At 50.7% G+C, this 14,877-nt stretch overlaps 7 protein-coding genes across 7 annotated transcripts; 2 read left to right on the top strand and 5 right to left on the bottom strand.

Annotated features, from left to right (window-relative positions):
- Positions 1-642: 642 nt before the first annotated feature.
- Positions 643-3,230, bottom strand: MIND_01046800 (uncharacterized protein; the record flags this gene model as incomplete). Its single annotated transcript, XM_037367054.1, has 5 exons — positions 3,048-3,230; positions 2,928-2,995; positions 2,848-2,876; positions 1,418-2,800; positions 643-1,370 (listed from the first exon to the last, which is right to left on the bottom strand). Exons 1-5 carry the CDS (start codon positions 3,222-3,224, stop codon positions 643-645), a joined length of 2,385 nt encoding a protein of 794 aa, XP_037216448.1. The 5' UTR covers positions 3,225-3,230.
- Positions 3,231-3,444: 214 nt separating this feature from the next.
- Positions 3,445-4,252, top strand: MIND_01046700 (uncharacterized protein; the record flags this gene model as incomplete). Its single annotated transcript, XM_037367053.1, has 2 exons — positions 3,445-3,881; positions 3,931-4,252. The coding sequence occupies 2 exons, from the start codon at positions 3,445-3,447 to the stop codon at positions 4,250-4,252; spliced, it is 759 nt and encodes a 252-aa protein (XP_037216447.1).
- Positions 4,253-4,443: 191 nt separating this feature from the next.
- MIND_01046600 (uncharacterized protein) lies at positions 4,444-5,498 on the bottom strand (the record flags this gene model as incomplete). The annotated part of the gene is made up of 6 exons (XM_037367052.1): positions 4,444-4,880; positions 4,931-5,007; positions 5,058-5,095; positions 5,146-5,166; positions 5,223-5,259; positions 5,308-5,498. 6 exons carry the CDS (start codon positions 5,496-5,498, stop codon positions 4,444-4,446), a joined length of 801 nt encoding a protein of 266 aa, XP_037216446.1.
- A 203-nt stretch (positions 5,499-5,701) lies between these two features.
- MIND_01046500 (uncharacterized protein) lies at positions 5,702-6,476 on the bottom strand (the record flags this gene model as incomplete). The annotated part of the gene is made up of 4 exons (XM_037367051.1): positions 5,702-5,910; positions 5,962-6,046; positions 6,098-6,250; positions 6,300-6,476. The coding sequence occupies 4 exons, from the start codon at positions 6,474-6,476 to the stop codon at positions 5,702-5,704; spliced, it is 624 nt and encodes a 207-aa protein (XP_037216445.1).
- Positions 6,477-6,670: 194 nt separating this feature from the next.
- On the bottom strand, positions 6,671-10,137 carry MIND_01046400 (Calcium-transporting ATPase; the record flags this gene model as incomplete). The annotated part of the gene is made up of 11 exons (XM_037367050.1): positions 6,671-6,712; positions 6,762-6,863; positions 6,910-7,161; positions 7,210-7,526; positions 7,571-7,763; positions 7,814-8,617; positions 8,665-8,853; positions 8,902-9,363; positions 9,411-9,683; positions 9,737-9,969; positions 10,020-10,137. 11 exons carry the CDS (start codon positions 10,135-10,137, stop codon positions 6,671-6,673), a joined length of 2,985 nt encoding a protein of 994 aa, XP_037216444.1.
- Positions 10,138-10,404: 267 nt separating this feature from the next.
- MIND_01046300 (uncharacterized protein) lies at positions 10,405-12,285 on the top strand (the record flags this gene model as incomplete). The annotated part of the gene is made up of 4 exons (XM_037367049.1): positions 10,405-10,755; positions 10,803-11,402; positions 11,449-12,206; positions 12,261-12,285. The coding sequence occupies 4 exons, from the start codon at positions 10,405-10,407 to the stop codon at positions 12,283-12,285; spliced, it is 1,734 nt and encodes a 577-aa protein (XP_037216443.1).
- Positions 12,286-12,914: 629 nt separating this feature from the next.
- Positions 12,915-14,660, bottom strand: MIND_01046200 (uncharacterized protein; the record flags this gene model as incomplete). The annotated part of the gene is made up of 5 exons (XM_037367048.1): positions 12,915-13,448; positions 13,495-14,192; positions 14,242-14,389; positions 14,442-14,518; positions 14,564-14,660. The coding sequence occupies 5 exons, from the start codon at positions 14,658-14,660 to the stop codon at positions 12,915-12,917; spliced, it is 1,554 nt and encodes a 517-aa protein (XP_037216442.1).
- Positions 14,661-14,877: the final 217 nt, after the last annotated feature.

The raw sequence follows: 14,877 nt of genomic DNA, 5'->3' as shown, positions 1-14,877 counted from the left end.
GGTCCAAGTCAGGATCGCGGCGTTCTGCATTGACAGCAAACGCACTTGACATGTCTCGAGAACTCTGTTTGCATAAGTCAGGTATCTAGCCAAACAACCAGGCCCTTACAGGGTTAGAATACCGGCAAAACCTACACGTCGTTGGTGATGTGAAGAACACACCTAATTACGCGCCTTTCAGGACCCCAAGGTTTGTAGTCTGACCAATCTGTTCCAACAGCAAGATGCCTTGAGTGAGCGAGCCTGAATTGAGTAGGGAGGGCGACGTTGCGTTATCTACGCGGCGAGACATGGACTGGGGAAGAGAGTCACTAACAAGTCACGACACCAGCAGGTCAGTAGGATTATATGGGAGCGTAACATTCCAGTATAATTCTAGGATACAGAGAACAAAATACGGGGTGAGGGTCGATTTCTTCCCCCCCACACACATCGCAAGATATCAATACACAGGGGCTCCAGTCGGCAAAACAAAGCCTCGACTTGGCTGTAGGATAACGGAGGGTATGGGGTTGAGGTTGATTGGCTAATAGTGTAGTGGGGACTGAAGCGAGCGTGCAATCAGTGCAGATGTGTGTCGGGCCAAGAATGGGAGCTACATCGTCTAAGCTGAAAAGACAAACATGAAGAAAAGGCGAATGATCAAGTGCGTCTGGGTCGGCCGCGACCCCTTCCTCTACAAGTGGGAGTGACTTTGTTGGAGTCAGCCACTCGCTTTGACCGCCGTAATTGCCGAGCAGCTCTTTCAATTATCGGTGGAGGGGGCGGAGGCAAGTCGTTATCATCGAGAGGAATATCAGAAAGTGGCGAGGATGGTGCCGACTCAACGTCGTGGTCCCATTCGGTTGTAACGCAAAGCTCGCGGAATATCTGCTGTTCGGTCGAGCTTAGAGGAAGTTCAGGCGAGCTCCCTGACGGAACCGCGGTGACCGGGAAATTAGGCGTGACCGATGTCAGCAAGGAAGCAACGTCCAACTCTCCTCCATCGCCATCGCCACACAATGTAGTGGGTTGGACGGTTGAACCAAAATGTTGACCAAAGACACCCAGATTGGGACCCTTTGGAGCATCCTCCTTCCATTTGTTCAGAGCTGATGGAAAGCGTGATGCGAGACGGTCGGAAAGGAAGGTATTGAGTGTCTTGGCTTGCGAGGGGTGGGTACGGACAAAGGTTTGGGCAGCAGAGAGAGGGACCCAGACACCACAAACGGCTGTAGAGCCTCGCGATATTACGGTAGCATTTGGAATAGTGTTGGGGTGGGGCAGGGAAACGCGAGAAACGGCAGCGATAGGTGTGAGATTGACGAAGTCCGTATCGAGCCTTCTGAGAAGAACTACGTTGCCAATTGTGGTTTGATACACGGAGATGCCTGCAAAAAATCAGGACTGGAATGATGAGACGTCATTCATTACGTACCTTCCAACTGTGTTGCAATGATGGCTGGTGAATTGGGAGTTGGCAGGCGTGGATGAACAACAACGGGCTGGGAAGTGGAACCTTCGCAACGGGTTTCTTGAGGGGAGACACACGCTGGACTGCTCACAGACATGCTCTGGATGAGTGACGTGAGGGAATGGGTGACGAGAGGAGGCGGTTGTTGAGGCCGAAGCACAGGTGAACTGAAATAGGCAGACAAGGGAGGAAGTGTTTTAGACCGTGGTCGCAAAGTTGCCTTGTTGAGTTCGATTTCCGTGAGAGGATCACTAACACGCCTGGGCGAGTCGAGAGCAAATAACGGAGGCGGGGACAAGGGGGAGGAGGGTCCTGGGTCGAATGAACTCGACAATGACAGACACTCCAAGTCTTCTTCCTGCTTGATAAAGAGACCTTCGTGAGCCCAAGGCAAACGATGCCAATCCCAGTCATCGTCAAGCTCGACTTTAATATTGTCGACGACCAGATTTGAGGCGGCTTCTTCGTCGCGGGGTTCTTGTTTGACCTCAATCTCGGCTAAAGCCGGAGCAGATGGTGAACGTGGACCTGGACTTTCCCACATGGTTTCGCCATCATCCTCACTTTCGTTGTCATCGTTGTCGTCGTCCCAGTCAGATTCGTCATCATGTTTGCGATAACGGGCTCGACTAGAAGATGCTCGTTGAGAGTCGGTCATGGAGATGTGAAAATCATCATTATCGTCTTCAGAGTCAGGAGGGGGTGAAGCCACCACGCTATAGGGGACGGAAGAAGAGCGCTGGTATGGTCGCTGAGAATAGTAATAAAGGCTGTCGGTAGACGGCGTGCAGCATGGAATGGAGATAGATCGTCTGGGATAGGGGGGCAAAGACCAGGGTTCTTCTTTCTGCCCATCAGACTCGTCTACCATAGCCTCTGCAGTAGCAAGAGCGCGAAGAGGTTTTAGACGTAAAGTGAGTTTGACTTTGGGTGGCGGTTTGGGCAACTCCAGGTCTGAATCCGAGTTGAGAGCATCGCCTCCTCTCAGCGACCGCTTTCGCTTGCTACCACAGTGTTCATCGGGAGCGTCACGGGCCTTTTTCTTGTCTCGGTTGACGGCGTTTTGAGAATGGCCACGTCCAGTCTCCCCGTATTCGCATAACATTATTCCAGCCCGGGCGAAGGGACAAGGGGCACCAGTGGCTCCGCTTAGATACCAAACGATGGTTCCTCGACGGAAATTGGTTGTGCGATTCTCGGTATTCATTCCACCGTGAGCGCCGCCCGAAGTTGAATGCAGAGCAGGAAGTAGGTCGTCATCATCAGGAGTGCCGGAGAGTACGTGCTTGAGAATGAGAGGATGGTCGTTTTGGAATTCCACGCGCGAGAGATGAGTGCGAATATACGCTGCGGATATTTAGTCACAAAAGGGAACAATTGAGTAAGTAACGCACTGGTGATAGCTTGGCTGGCCGCAGAAACACTGAGTCAGGAGTCAATACCGCCCACGACTGGGAGTTGATAATTGACTCACTTCTGGCACACAAGACCTTGAGCAACTGTCATTTCAGCAAGGTCCTTGATGGTCATAGCGCGATTGTCCTAAGGGGTTACGCGAGTGAGCGAAGGCTTCACGAGTGGCGAGTTCACTCACAACGGACAAAAGGGCGCGTGAAATGGCCAAAAAGGTCTTAGACGCAGCATCCTCTGGATGGAGACGACTGATATCGAGACTGGTGGGAGATGAAACCAAATTGTCGCGAGTACGACCAGAGGGCTTGGTGGGGCGACGAAAGCCGTAGGAGTGAATTGGTGACGACTGTAGTTGCATGGAACGGGCTGGTCATGAACTCGACCAGCGAAAGTGGGTGGTGGGAGAGAGCAAGAAGAAAATGGTGACGGCGCCTGATGCCGTTTATCACACGCCGTAAGAGGAGCACCCGTCATCAAATTTGAGTTGTCCGCTTTTGGCCAGAATTTAGTTCGAAATTCTCACCGGATCAAAATTGCTCAAATGTAAATTGACCCTGTGTCTTTTGTCGGAAACCACGATGTCGACCATCTCCTCCTACGATCTTTGCACTCGTTCTCGATCTTCTACCCAATCTTCAGAGCCAGTTCACCTCTCTTTCGACCCATCCACTGACGACGAAATTGTATGGGACGTAGAGGACAATTCGTCTGCCGTTGCCTCGGACGATGATTTCGTTGTGCTCAGCCGCAACCCCCATGATTCCCTCGTTGACCAGTTCTCCAATCTTTCCCTAACCAAGCCCTCTCACCATACCTCTCCTGCCACACCACCACCCCATACTACTGCCCCTGTAGTACGCAAGTCCCATCGTCGTAAGAAACAGCCCAAATCTATGCCTCGTGGATTGGGAGAGCGCCCTATTGTCGACGATCTCTCTTCCATTCAAGACTCAGCCTCTGAGCGCAGCGCATCCCCCTTTTCTTCCTACGATGCTGCTGCCTCCTACATCAGCGCGTATGTCTTCCCCCACTCGTCATGATCTAAACTCTGACCCATTGTGTAGGTTTCTTCAGGACAATACCCCTCTGTGCCGCCTCACATTCATGCAGTGCCTGCTCGTTGAGCTTGGCCTTGCCTCGTCTACCCTCCAAGTCCCTGATTCTGTCCGAAGCGCGAAAGCCATGCTGAAATCGCACGCATTCCTTAACATTGCCGAATACCTTGCCGCCCGAGAGCACGGGCCTGCTGCAATCCAGAGCGTCATGCATAAGACTCGCTCTTCTCTCATTCGTGACCTTCGCACCCGCAAACACGAGGTTATGGTTCCACGCAACGTGGTGAAAGAGTCTGGTTTGTCAGTGCTGCTGGTAAGATGCTATCACTAACAGTATTGATTCCTCAACTATCCATCCTTCTTGTACACCTGCCTGTCGTTGTCCAATCCAAATGTAACTTGCTTTTTCTTGGTATTGGTTGCGCTCAACGTCAAGTAAGAACATCCTATTTGGGTATATGCCAGCAGGTGTAGTAGATAGATTATTACAGGAGTCGAAAGGATGAGAATAAGAATAACGGTCTACGCAGCGCCAGCGCCAGCTAAGACGACTCCACTGAGATGAATAGCGGCCTGGGCGAAGGAGAAAAGATTCTCCGGATTGGTGCTTGACACGGGAGCGACAGTGCCAGACGGCGCTGCAACACTGTTGGATGGGGCAGAATGGGTCGAGCTGACAGCAGACGAGGCACGTGCTGATGAGCTACTGGCTTTGGTAGTAGTTGTGGTCTTGGACGTGGTGCGAGTGGCAGGGTCCTCCTGTTTGGTGGTGGTCTTTGGTGGTGGGGGCGGGGGCGGAGTAGTTGTCTTTTGCTTGGTGGTTTTTGGTGGAGGAGGGGGCGGGGGGGGGGGTGGTGGGTTGCCATTATCGCCCCCGTCCGCAAACCACCAAGTACCTTGGATGACTCCCATATCTTGATTGGCAAAGAATGAAAATAGTCCGGGGCTGAGATCAAGACCTGAAGCATTGATTAGCGTTGGCAATATCAAAGGAACCAAGATGGTATGCCTTTGTAGGGACAGCCGGGGCACGAATCCTTGATAGTCGCTGTGGTTTGCTTCCCACCATACTTCATGACGATTTTCCTTGGAGGAATATGAGCTGGATTGACCAAGACATTTGCCCGTCAGCTTACTTGTTGCAGAAGGGGCTTGGGTAAGAGTAACCGAAGGTCTGAAATCAGAGTTAAAATTGAGTGTGTGTTTGCAAAAAGGGCAACACACTCCCTGATTTAAGGCTACGATCTATCATCGACATGAATGAGCGAGGAAAGCGCAGAATTTCTTTGAAGCAGACGCACAAAATCGCCATCGTTGTTCCAGTCACCACATGCACCCCTAGAAACGGCTTGAGAACGTAGACAATAGTCGCAGAGATGTATTCACAGTCCGGTGGAGTAGAAAGTCCAACGAGCGTCAGAGAAGACTTCTCGCTTGGTGATATTGACGGTGTGTTCAGATGAGCGCTCAGCGACGTCTACCGCCGCACGCTTTGCGAGCTCATGATGGTTGACGGAAGAGCCATGAGAAGCCAACGCCAGGGGGGCCAGCAACAGAGCTAGGCCAAGGGAAAGCATTGGGGATGGTTACTGCTGTTGGTAATGAACGTCAAAGGGAAAGGAAGGGGGCGACGACCGCAAGGCAATCGCGAGGATGAGAGGAGCCAATAGTTGTGACAGGTGTGACTCAATTTTTGACATTCCCATCTTTGCCAAGGACCTGCTCAGGTTTTGCACCAAAGTCTACGCACAATATCTATATTCTACATGTGCATTTAAGTCTATGCCCCAATAGAAACAACACCCAATAAGGCGGATAATGCAAGTCGCACATCGTCTAAAACTGCCGGTGCAACCGGAGAGACCATAGGTTTAGGTGTTGTACTCGATATGGGAAGCTGAATGTGACTGGTTGTTCTTGTAGGCAATGGTCTTGTTGTGGTTTTCTGCGTCGTCGTCGTCACAGTTCCATCGAGGAACTTCCAACTGCCTGCCAGACCATAAACACAGGAAATCGGAAGAATGGACCCTGTGAGCTTACCGTATATGACACCCAGGTCCTCCGAAGCAAAGTAATCGAATAAGCCAGTGCTAAAGTCGAGAGCGCCAAAACCGCAACCAGGACACTGATCATAATGCCATTCTAGTCTGATCAATGTCGACACCACCAAACGCACCATATCGACTATCTGAGCCTGTTTTGTCTTCCCTTTGTAGGTTATCTCGATCATCTTGTAACAGTGTTCACCATTTCCGTATTGCTTTTGGCTGGATTTTAGTTTTTGTCGGGAAACGTGAACGTCTCCTACCTCGGAATTTAGTGCCACAATCTACCGAGACGCGTCAGTTTCTCGTGTTGGTCGCTTTCAGAACACAAACAAAGTCGCTTCCGACGTTGGTCGAGCCACATGCACCAAGCCCAGTATCAAAAAAGGTAAATCGCGCATTGCTGAACCGTTTCTCGATTTGCACGTGGGTGGCACTGCCACGAGGTATCGCAGCTTGAGCACTAGCGCTAGCGCACGCTAAGACAAACAAGTAGGTGAGGGGCAACATAAAGAGTAATGAAAATGGAGAAAACCCGGTGGGCTCTCCGGGCTTTATGGGAGCTGGCTCGTGGATGCCGCGTTTTTTGATTGTAGCCACCGACACCACTCACACAAAGGATTTGAGACGGGCTTCCGTCTCGGTTTAAAAAGGCCGGCTGATGAAAATTGATTTTCTATTTTCGCACATGAGTACACGACACATCAATCGAGTTTAAGTTTTGACGGTGGGTTGATGAACGTGGCCTATAGGCATGCTGAGGAAAGAAACGCTAGGGTTGATAGCATAACATACCGAGACGAACTTGAGGACTTCATCAATGAGAACGACAGGGGCACTGAGATAGAGTACGGCTTTCCACTCGACCCAATTAAGTGGGGTGATTGCAAATAGTGACTGTCTCAAGATGAGTACTGGATGAAGAGAGAGCGTCGAGACGGACCGTGAAGAATGGCACATAGAGGATCATAAAGTGTAGCGCCATACTAAGAGCTACAGCCCCAACGAGGAAGAGATTCCTCCAAACTGGTAGGACCAACAAGCTCTCGTTCTCTGAAAGGGAGTTGATGGCATTGAACATCTCCACCGTCACCAGAATCGACAAGCTCATCGTTGTTGCCCGCTGTGCCATCGTATTGACAAACATTTCGCATCCGATCTCAGGGAAGAGTGATGAGCACTGGTGGAAATGCGTCTGTGCTATGATCAGTACCGATGCACGGAAGTTGTAGAGGACTGTTACCAGTTGATAATAGGAGATCTGGGGTCCACCAGTGTAGAACATGAACCACCACGCATAGCCAAACACAGTCGCACAGCCAACATACATGCCAACCACCATATATCGGAAGAAGAGCCATTTGCCGATCAGTGGTTCCCGACTATCTCTCGGGGGGACACGCATGATTGAATGGTCTGGTGGGTTGAACCCTAAGGCCGTGGCTGGTAGACTGTCGGTCACCAAGTTGACCCAAAGAAGTTGTACGGGAATTAAGGCTTCTGGCATTCCCAGAAGCACAGTAAGAAATATGCTGACGACCTCGCCAATGTTGGAGGAAACTACGTGAGGATAAGCATCATTCAGAGCAAGAGATGTGACGCACTTAGATAGCGAATGAATTGCTTCGTGTTGTTATAGATGAGTCTACCTTCTTCAACTGCCTTCTCTATCGTTGCGAAATTAGAGTCAGCGAGAACCATGTCTGCTGCAAGTTTAGCAACATCTGTCCCACTACCCATGGCAACGCCAATGTCTGCTTTCTTTAGAGCAGGTGCATCATTGACTCCGTCTCCAGTCTGACATTGTATAAGCATGACTCCAAATTAGACAGCGGGCATTGACTGACCATTGCGACAACCAAGCCCAGCCCTTGCAGTAAGTCGACAAGCTGGCTCTTATGTGCAGGCTCTGTCCTTGAGAAAAGGCTCGCCCTTTGGACTGCAGCAACCTTCTCCTCCTGCGTTAACCCATCAAGCTCCCGTCCCGTATAGCTCTTGCCGGTTAGATCTTCATCCTCGTCAAAAATGCCAATTTGTCGGCAAATAGTCTCTGCTGTGCCCTTATTGTCGCCAGTGATGCAGATAACACGGATACCGGCGGCTTTGCAGTTGGCCACGGCTTCCCGTACCTCGGGGCGAGGTGGATCCAGCATACCGACAAGAGAAACGAATGTCAGGTTTTGTTCAAACCGCCCGTAGTCTTTGGTGCTTTCCGAGTGGTAATGATTGGCATCAAGGTCGCTGACGTCAACATAAGCCAGAGCCAGAGTGCGCAGGCCACTTGCGCCATAGGACAAAGTCTTCTCCAAGATTGATGCTCGTGTTTGGGGAGTGAGAGGAATTACAGCACCGTCCACCCGTACTGAAGAGCAGCGATCGAGTACTGACTCTGGTGCTCCCTTGGCAAAAAGTGCTCCAGAGCCATTGAGCCGAACGAGGACAGACATCATTTTACGGTCACGTGAGAATTCGAAGGTGAGCAAACGAGATATCGAACGCTCAAAATGCTCGTTGACAGCATTGGCTCGAACTGCGGGAGATAGAGTCGCAAGAGATTTAGTGACATCGGCGTCACGGCATCCCAGTTTTTCGACCAGAACTTTGAGCGCTGCTTCAGTTGGCTCACCAACATTCGTATAGACGCCTTTGTCCTAATGAAAAGTCAGGATTCGGCCATTTGAGGCATGCTATTCCATACCGCGTTGAAAACTATCTTTGCGTCATTGCAGATAGAGCTGATTTCCGCCAATCGTTGGATAGCGTCTGACTTGAGTTCATCAGAGGCCTCCTTACCATCAGCGGATGTCACAGACCCGTACGGTGCGAACGTAGTGCCTTCAACAACATATTCGCGAGGACTACCCGTACGGCCGTCGACTACCAAAAACTATAAGATGATTAGCGACGTAAAGTAGAAGTTGTGTGGATTATTCACCTTGGAAACACTCATTTGGTTGGTCGTTAGAGTGCCTGTCTTGTCTGAGCAGATGACATTGGTGCAACCCAAGGTTTCCACGCTGGGTAGGTTCCGAACGATAGCGTTTTTCTGAGCCATCTTCTTCGTCCCAAGAGCCAAACAAGCGGTTATAACCGCTGCTAATCCTTCGGGAATGGCGGCAACTGCGAGGGCCACGGCTATTTTGAAGTAATAGATGGCACCTTTTAGAACTCCATGATGAGAGGGATCCCAAAAATGACGGATGTTGACAAGCCAGACAAGAATGCAGATAACGGAAATGACCTTGGCGAGAAGGTCACCAAAGTCATCTAATTTGCGTTTTAAAGGCGTTTTCTCAGATATTTGTGAAGTGATAGACTTGTGAATATCCCCGATTGCAGTGCGAGAGCCAGTGAAGACTACGATGGCTTTGGCATTGCCGTTGACAACGGTGGTTCCCTGAGCCAGTTTAGCGGATAATAATATTCGTAACGTCCCAGTCATACCGAAAAGAGCATGTTCGTCATATCCTGTTTCACTGCTTTGAGGTCAGAGACGACGTCGAGGTATTTGTTGACGCTGACGCTCTCCCCCGTTAAGATAGCCTGGTCTATACGGAAACTACTGGAAGACACCGACAAGAGCCGGCAGTCAGCGGGAACCTTGTCACCAACGGCCACAGAGATGATATCGCCAGGAACGAGTTCGGAGGCGTGAATTCGAGCCAACTGGCTAGAGCGGAGAACTTTAGCCTCATCTGGGGAGTACTCCTTGAGGGCCTGAACATAGAGAGTTTTTCAATAAAACAGTCTCCTTCAGCGAATTCACGCACGTCTATCGCCTTCTCAGCGTTGGTTTCTTGGATGACGCCAACAGTTGCATTTGCCACAAGAATTAGGAGAATAACGAGGGGCTCCACAAATGCACTAGCGAAAGACTCGGATTCTTCGAAAAGCGCAAGGACGAAGGAGATGACCGCAGAAGCAAGTAAAATGAGGACAAGCTGGTCCTTGAATTGCTCTAAAATAAGCTCCCAGAGGGGTGTAGCGGGCTCATCGGGTAGTTCTGGATAATTGTGAGTAAAGTAGCTGAAATTGCCCTCGAGAACGACGTGCCATTTTTGCCGTAGATTTGCGCATGCTTTGCTGCCTGGTCAGAAGATAGTCCACGGTCGGGGTGAACACTAAAATGCTCTAAAAGTTCATTCGTAGTTTGGGCCCAAGGAGTTTCCATGATAAGGTGCCCGCAAAGTACGGCGCGGGGTGATGGGAGAGAGAGAGAGAGAGGAAAAGATGAAGAACTTTTTGGGAGGGGACACGTGGATGTGATTTACGGACACGTCAGTCCCGGTTCAAGACGGAGCGGTGAGCTTGAGAGGGAATGCAAACAGTGAACGAGAGATGGGAAGGCAGACAGAGAGAAGACAAAATAAAAAGAAACTCTAGTTTGCCGACAATTGCGCAATGTCAGTCACGGGCCCGTGCTTGACTTGGGTCAACGATGGGCAACTCCAGTTCATCCTCTCGGCCTCACGATGAGAGTGTCGATTTTGGCCAACTAGTACCCCAGGGCGTGTATACGGGCCCTCGAGACTGGAATCAGTCAATAACTGCCCAACTTATCATCGCACGGAGACTCGCCCCGTTTTACCGACCCCTTGAAGACTACGAGGAGTCTTGGGATGACGACCAAATCCTCGCCGCAAGAAAGGCGCTCTCTGACTCGGAAACCGAACAACTGCCACCACCCCCACCCCCAACCAACAAGAAGCGATCTGGGTCACTGAAGGAACCAAGTCGGCCAGAAGCTGCAGTCTACAGGCACGCGGTAGAATGTCCTATTTGTTTTCTTGTACGTCCAGGGCCTCTTCGCTCTCGTCAGTAACTCACACGAGCTAGTATTATCCACCCAATATCAACCACTCCCGCTGCTGTGACCAAGCTATCTGCACTGAATGTTTCGTCCAGATCAAGCGAAATGAGCCCACTGCCACTCATTTGGTCTCCGAGCCTGCAGCTTGTCCTTATTGTGTTCAGGAGAACTTTGGTGTTGTCTATACCCCTCCGCCATGGAGAGCCGGAATCGCCAGTGAAGGGGGTGGCTCTCCGTGGTCAGACTCACCCAGAGGCTCGTCTCCCTCGATCGACACCCCATATCCGACACACAAACGACGACAGAAGAGCTTTGGCGCAGATAGCGCTGAAGTTGTTTTGACTGATCACATCCGCCCTGACTGGGAAGCTAAGCTTGCTGCTGTTCGTGCTGCAGTTCAACGACGGGCAAATCGAAGAATCATCATGCGTCAAGTTGGAGATAGACTCATACCTGTTGGGGTCACAAGTGGTCGGGTTCATGCTCTCACTCCAGAGGAAGCTGCCCAAGCGGAAGCTGCCTCGACAGAGGGAAGCGGAAGTAGACGGTCCCGTCGCAGACAACAACAACCACAAAACGGAAACTTCGAGCAGTTCATGGGAATGGGCGGGGCAGAGTTGGAAGAGGTCGGTCTATCTCTCTCGTGTTCAAGTCGCATCTGACACAACCTAGCTAATGATCATGGAAGCGATGCGGTTGTCTCTCATTGAGCACGAGGAACAACAACGGAAAGAGGCAGAGCAAAAGAAGAAGGCAGAAACCGCTGTCGCCAACAACGATTCGGGTGCATCGACTTCGTCAGTGACTGCTTCCTCGTCTGCACCACAGCCATCTCCTTCCACACTCTCTGTTAGTCAGCCCACATCGTCAAGAAGTCGATCTCCTTCGCCAAACCCTCTTCAGGTTCTCAAAGACACCGCCAGTGGTTGGCGACGAAGGACTTCTAGCCCACCGCCTGTCACGCTTAGTGCAGCTCTAAGCGCAGTTTCTACGGCGTCTGCGGTGCTTAATAGCACAGAAATCGAGACATCCAACTCAACTCCTGCCACACCTACAATTATTGAAAGGAACACAATTGAGTCAGAGCAAACGACTGCGCCAATCACGAATCCGATTGTACCAGTATCGAGTCCCACAATCACTGACACATCAGACGCTGCAACGGCCCTAGAACCTCAACCAACCATTGCACCGTATTCTGAGTCAGTTCCTGTAATCGAAATCCCCGATAGACCCGTCCCAAGTCACCAAGATTCAATGCTTTCAGCAATTTCGATGGCTTCATCCACTGGCGAAACGTATGATAACTTGCCATCTTCTCCGGAATCAGACTCGTCTGTCGATCGAGAGCCTCTGCTAACCCCACCAGCAGCTGCCACGCCGAAGAACGTATTGACGAATGCACCTATAACAGCGGAGGGTTATTTTGGGTATGTTTCCGTCGTTGATGAGCCTCCAAGTGCGTTTCTCATATTCTCGCCCAGTGATGCATCGGCCGCGGCGGAATAAAGGGTCGATGACACTGTACAACAGAGTTTTTCTTACGACCTAAACTCAACTCCCTTTAATCATAATCACTCCGTGTATTGTAGCGCAGCATCTAGAGCAGTCGAGCAGGAATATTCAGTTCAAGCTATTTCCTTGGGAGTTCTGGTTTGAATGCCTCAGGATCCAAAGGCTCCTAAGAATACACATGAGCATCTTTTGGTAATGGAGAAGCGGTTTTCAAGCCTTAGCGAAAACTTTAGCGCGAATTTCTGCTTCTTGGGCGGCACGACGAGCTCGTGCTTCGTCAACTCGTTTGCGGTCAGCTGGGGAAAGTCTCTGGACATGAAATCTAAGGGCGGAAATGATTTCTAGAGTTGTCTAGACCTTGTAAACCTCTTCTTCGTTTGGAACCGTTGCTGGCGGCGCATTTGAACGACCGAAATTATCGCTCATGCGAGACACGAACCGTGCATTAACAAGTAGCCGAAGCCGACCACTAGCCACCGATGAACAGGGTGGACCGAAGAGAGACGCGACTCACAAGCCCCCGATAGTGCTGCAACTCGGAATAATGGGAATGACGGAGACATATTGGTGACATCACGCGAGTGTGACATTTATGGCAAAATAAATGAAAGTGCTATGAGGTGCTATGAAGGTACATCTAAACGCCTGGTACGAGCCATTGCCACCAAATCGCTTGATCTCCGACTTCGTAGCTCAATTTGTGCAAGCTCTTCCTCCCATTCCTTGATCTCGTCTGATGGGTGACTGTCGCTCGAGGATGGAGAGCTCAGACTGGGCGTACTACTATCCGAGTTTGTGCGTTCTATCGGTTGGACCGGATTTTCTACACGTAAGCGGGTTTTGTCTCTAGGTCCAGCACTGGTGTGTGGCCTACGTGGTGGCTTGTAGGAAGATGGCGAAGGGGAATACGATGTGGAAACAGAAGTTCGATGCGGATGTTCAACTCTTGAGCCGGAAGCAGGCAGAGGCGGAGCGGTGTCAGACTGTCTATGCGATCTCCGAGGTGACTTGGATTTAGACCGACCACCTTCGGAGTAACGTGACTGGTCGTACTTGGATAGAGCCAATTGTCGCTCAGCCTCGTTGGTCGACACGACAAACAATTCGCACTCTGCTAGTTCAACTGATTCAGTCCCATGCGATGATGAGACAACAAGCTGTATTGGGTATTTAGACTTGTTTCAGCTTAACAGATGGACTTGCCTTAATCCGAGCAAAGAATCTGACCGCCACCAGTTCAGATTCGATTGATTCGCCGATAGCCCATCTACTATGGGATTTTGCAGCCGGCCACTGGAGAGTCAACGTCTTGCTCCACACACCAGAAGCAGACAACGCGAACTGACCCGATGATTCGGCAGCGGCAATATGATTGACCAGCGAAGAGCTCGTGGCACGAGTGTCGGCGGCCGGTGTTATGGTTGTTGTGGATGAAACCGTGGATGCCTTCTCTTGGAAACTGGAAGCGGGTGATGGTGACGGCGAGGAATTTTGTTGGGGGATGGGAAGCGACCGAGAGGTGTGAGAAGTCGGCGATGAAGTTGTTCGACTGGGATCTTTTATTGTTAGTCGGCGCTCTACTATGACGCTAGCACTGCGGAAAGTCACAGGTGAGCTAGAGGAAAGTTGGATTGATATGGGGACAAGATCAAGAGGACCAATGGCTTCTTTCGGAGCTTCCACAGCGTATCGTATGGGCGGCAGATGTGGGTGAGAGATGGCTTGGGTGAGAGCGGGAGGTGTAGACAGCCTGAATGAATGTGGGACGTCGAAACGGATGAGTGGAAGTTCTGAATGCTTCATAATCTTTGCGCCTACACCTAGCAATGGAATATGGTTGACGATGACTTCGACACGCCATGTGCACTTATAAACCGAGGCATACGAAGCAGTGCTAAAGCCTGCAACAGCATTGAGCCAAGGTGAATGCCAACGGAGAGTGTAAAATACCGCCGACGTCTGGTGGAATGTTTATACGGAATGGCAACTCCAGGTCACCAATATCCGAGTAGCTGTTTGTTGACCCTGCACTCCACAGGGTCTGACTATATTCCACGAGAATATTTGAAGTCAATACGCCCAAAAGCCCGATGCGAGTCTAAATCAGAGCAGTTAGGAAGAGCAGAACATGGCAAGACACACCCACTCACCTCATAGCAGCGAACAAAAACAATGACAGAACTGGCGGGAAGCGGTTTGAGGTCAGCGTCAAGTCGGGTCCGCACGGCTGCCAAACATTGAAGAGGTATTATTGAAGATACTCTAGACTGACCTCCTTCAACTTTCAGATGGGTGAGGCCTAGTAGGCCAGTGTAGGGGAACCATTTCACATGATTCCCTTTAGTAGACACGAGGGAGACATTGACCATGGATGGGGGATGGGTCGAAGCTTGAGCCACTCATTGCTTTTTAGCGGAGAAGCTGGCAATTTTGATCTAAGAAGCACTGGAGCAGTCACGTCTTTTACGATCCGCTTCCGAAGTTGGAAAGCTCCCAAGTACAACCGCAGTTCCAGACCGATGGAAGATGACATCCAAGCTTTCACTAACAAGTAAGTACAACCTTTGCTCTAAATTATAAGCTCCC

Source organism: Mycena indigotica (genome assembly GCF_014461135.1).
Source record: "Mycena indigotica strain 171206Taipei chromosome Unknown Mind.scaff0009, whole genome shotgun sequence".
Taxonomy (NCBI): Eukaryota; Fungi; Basidiomycota; class Agaricomycetes; order Agaricales; family Mycenaceae; genus Mycena; species Mycena indigotica.
The sequence above is the reverse complement of the archived record's forward strand: the minus strand, read 5'-3'. Positions and strand labels throughout refer to the sequence as shown.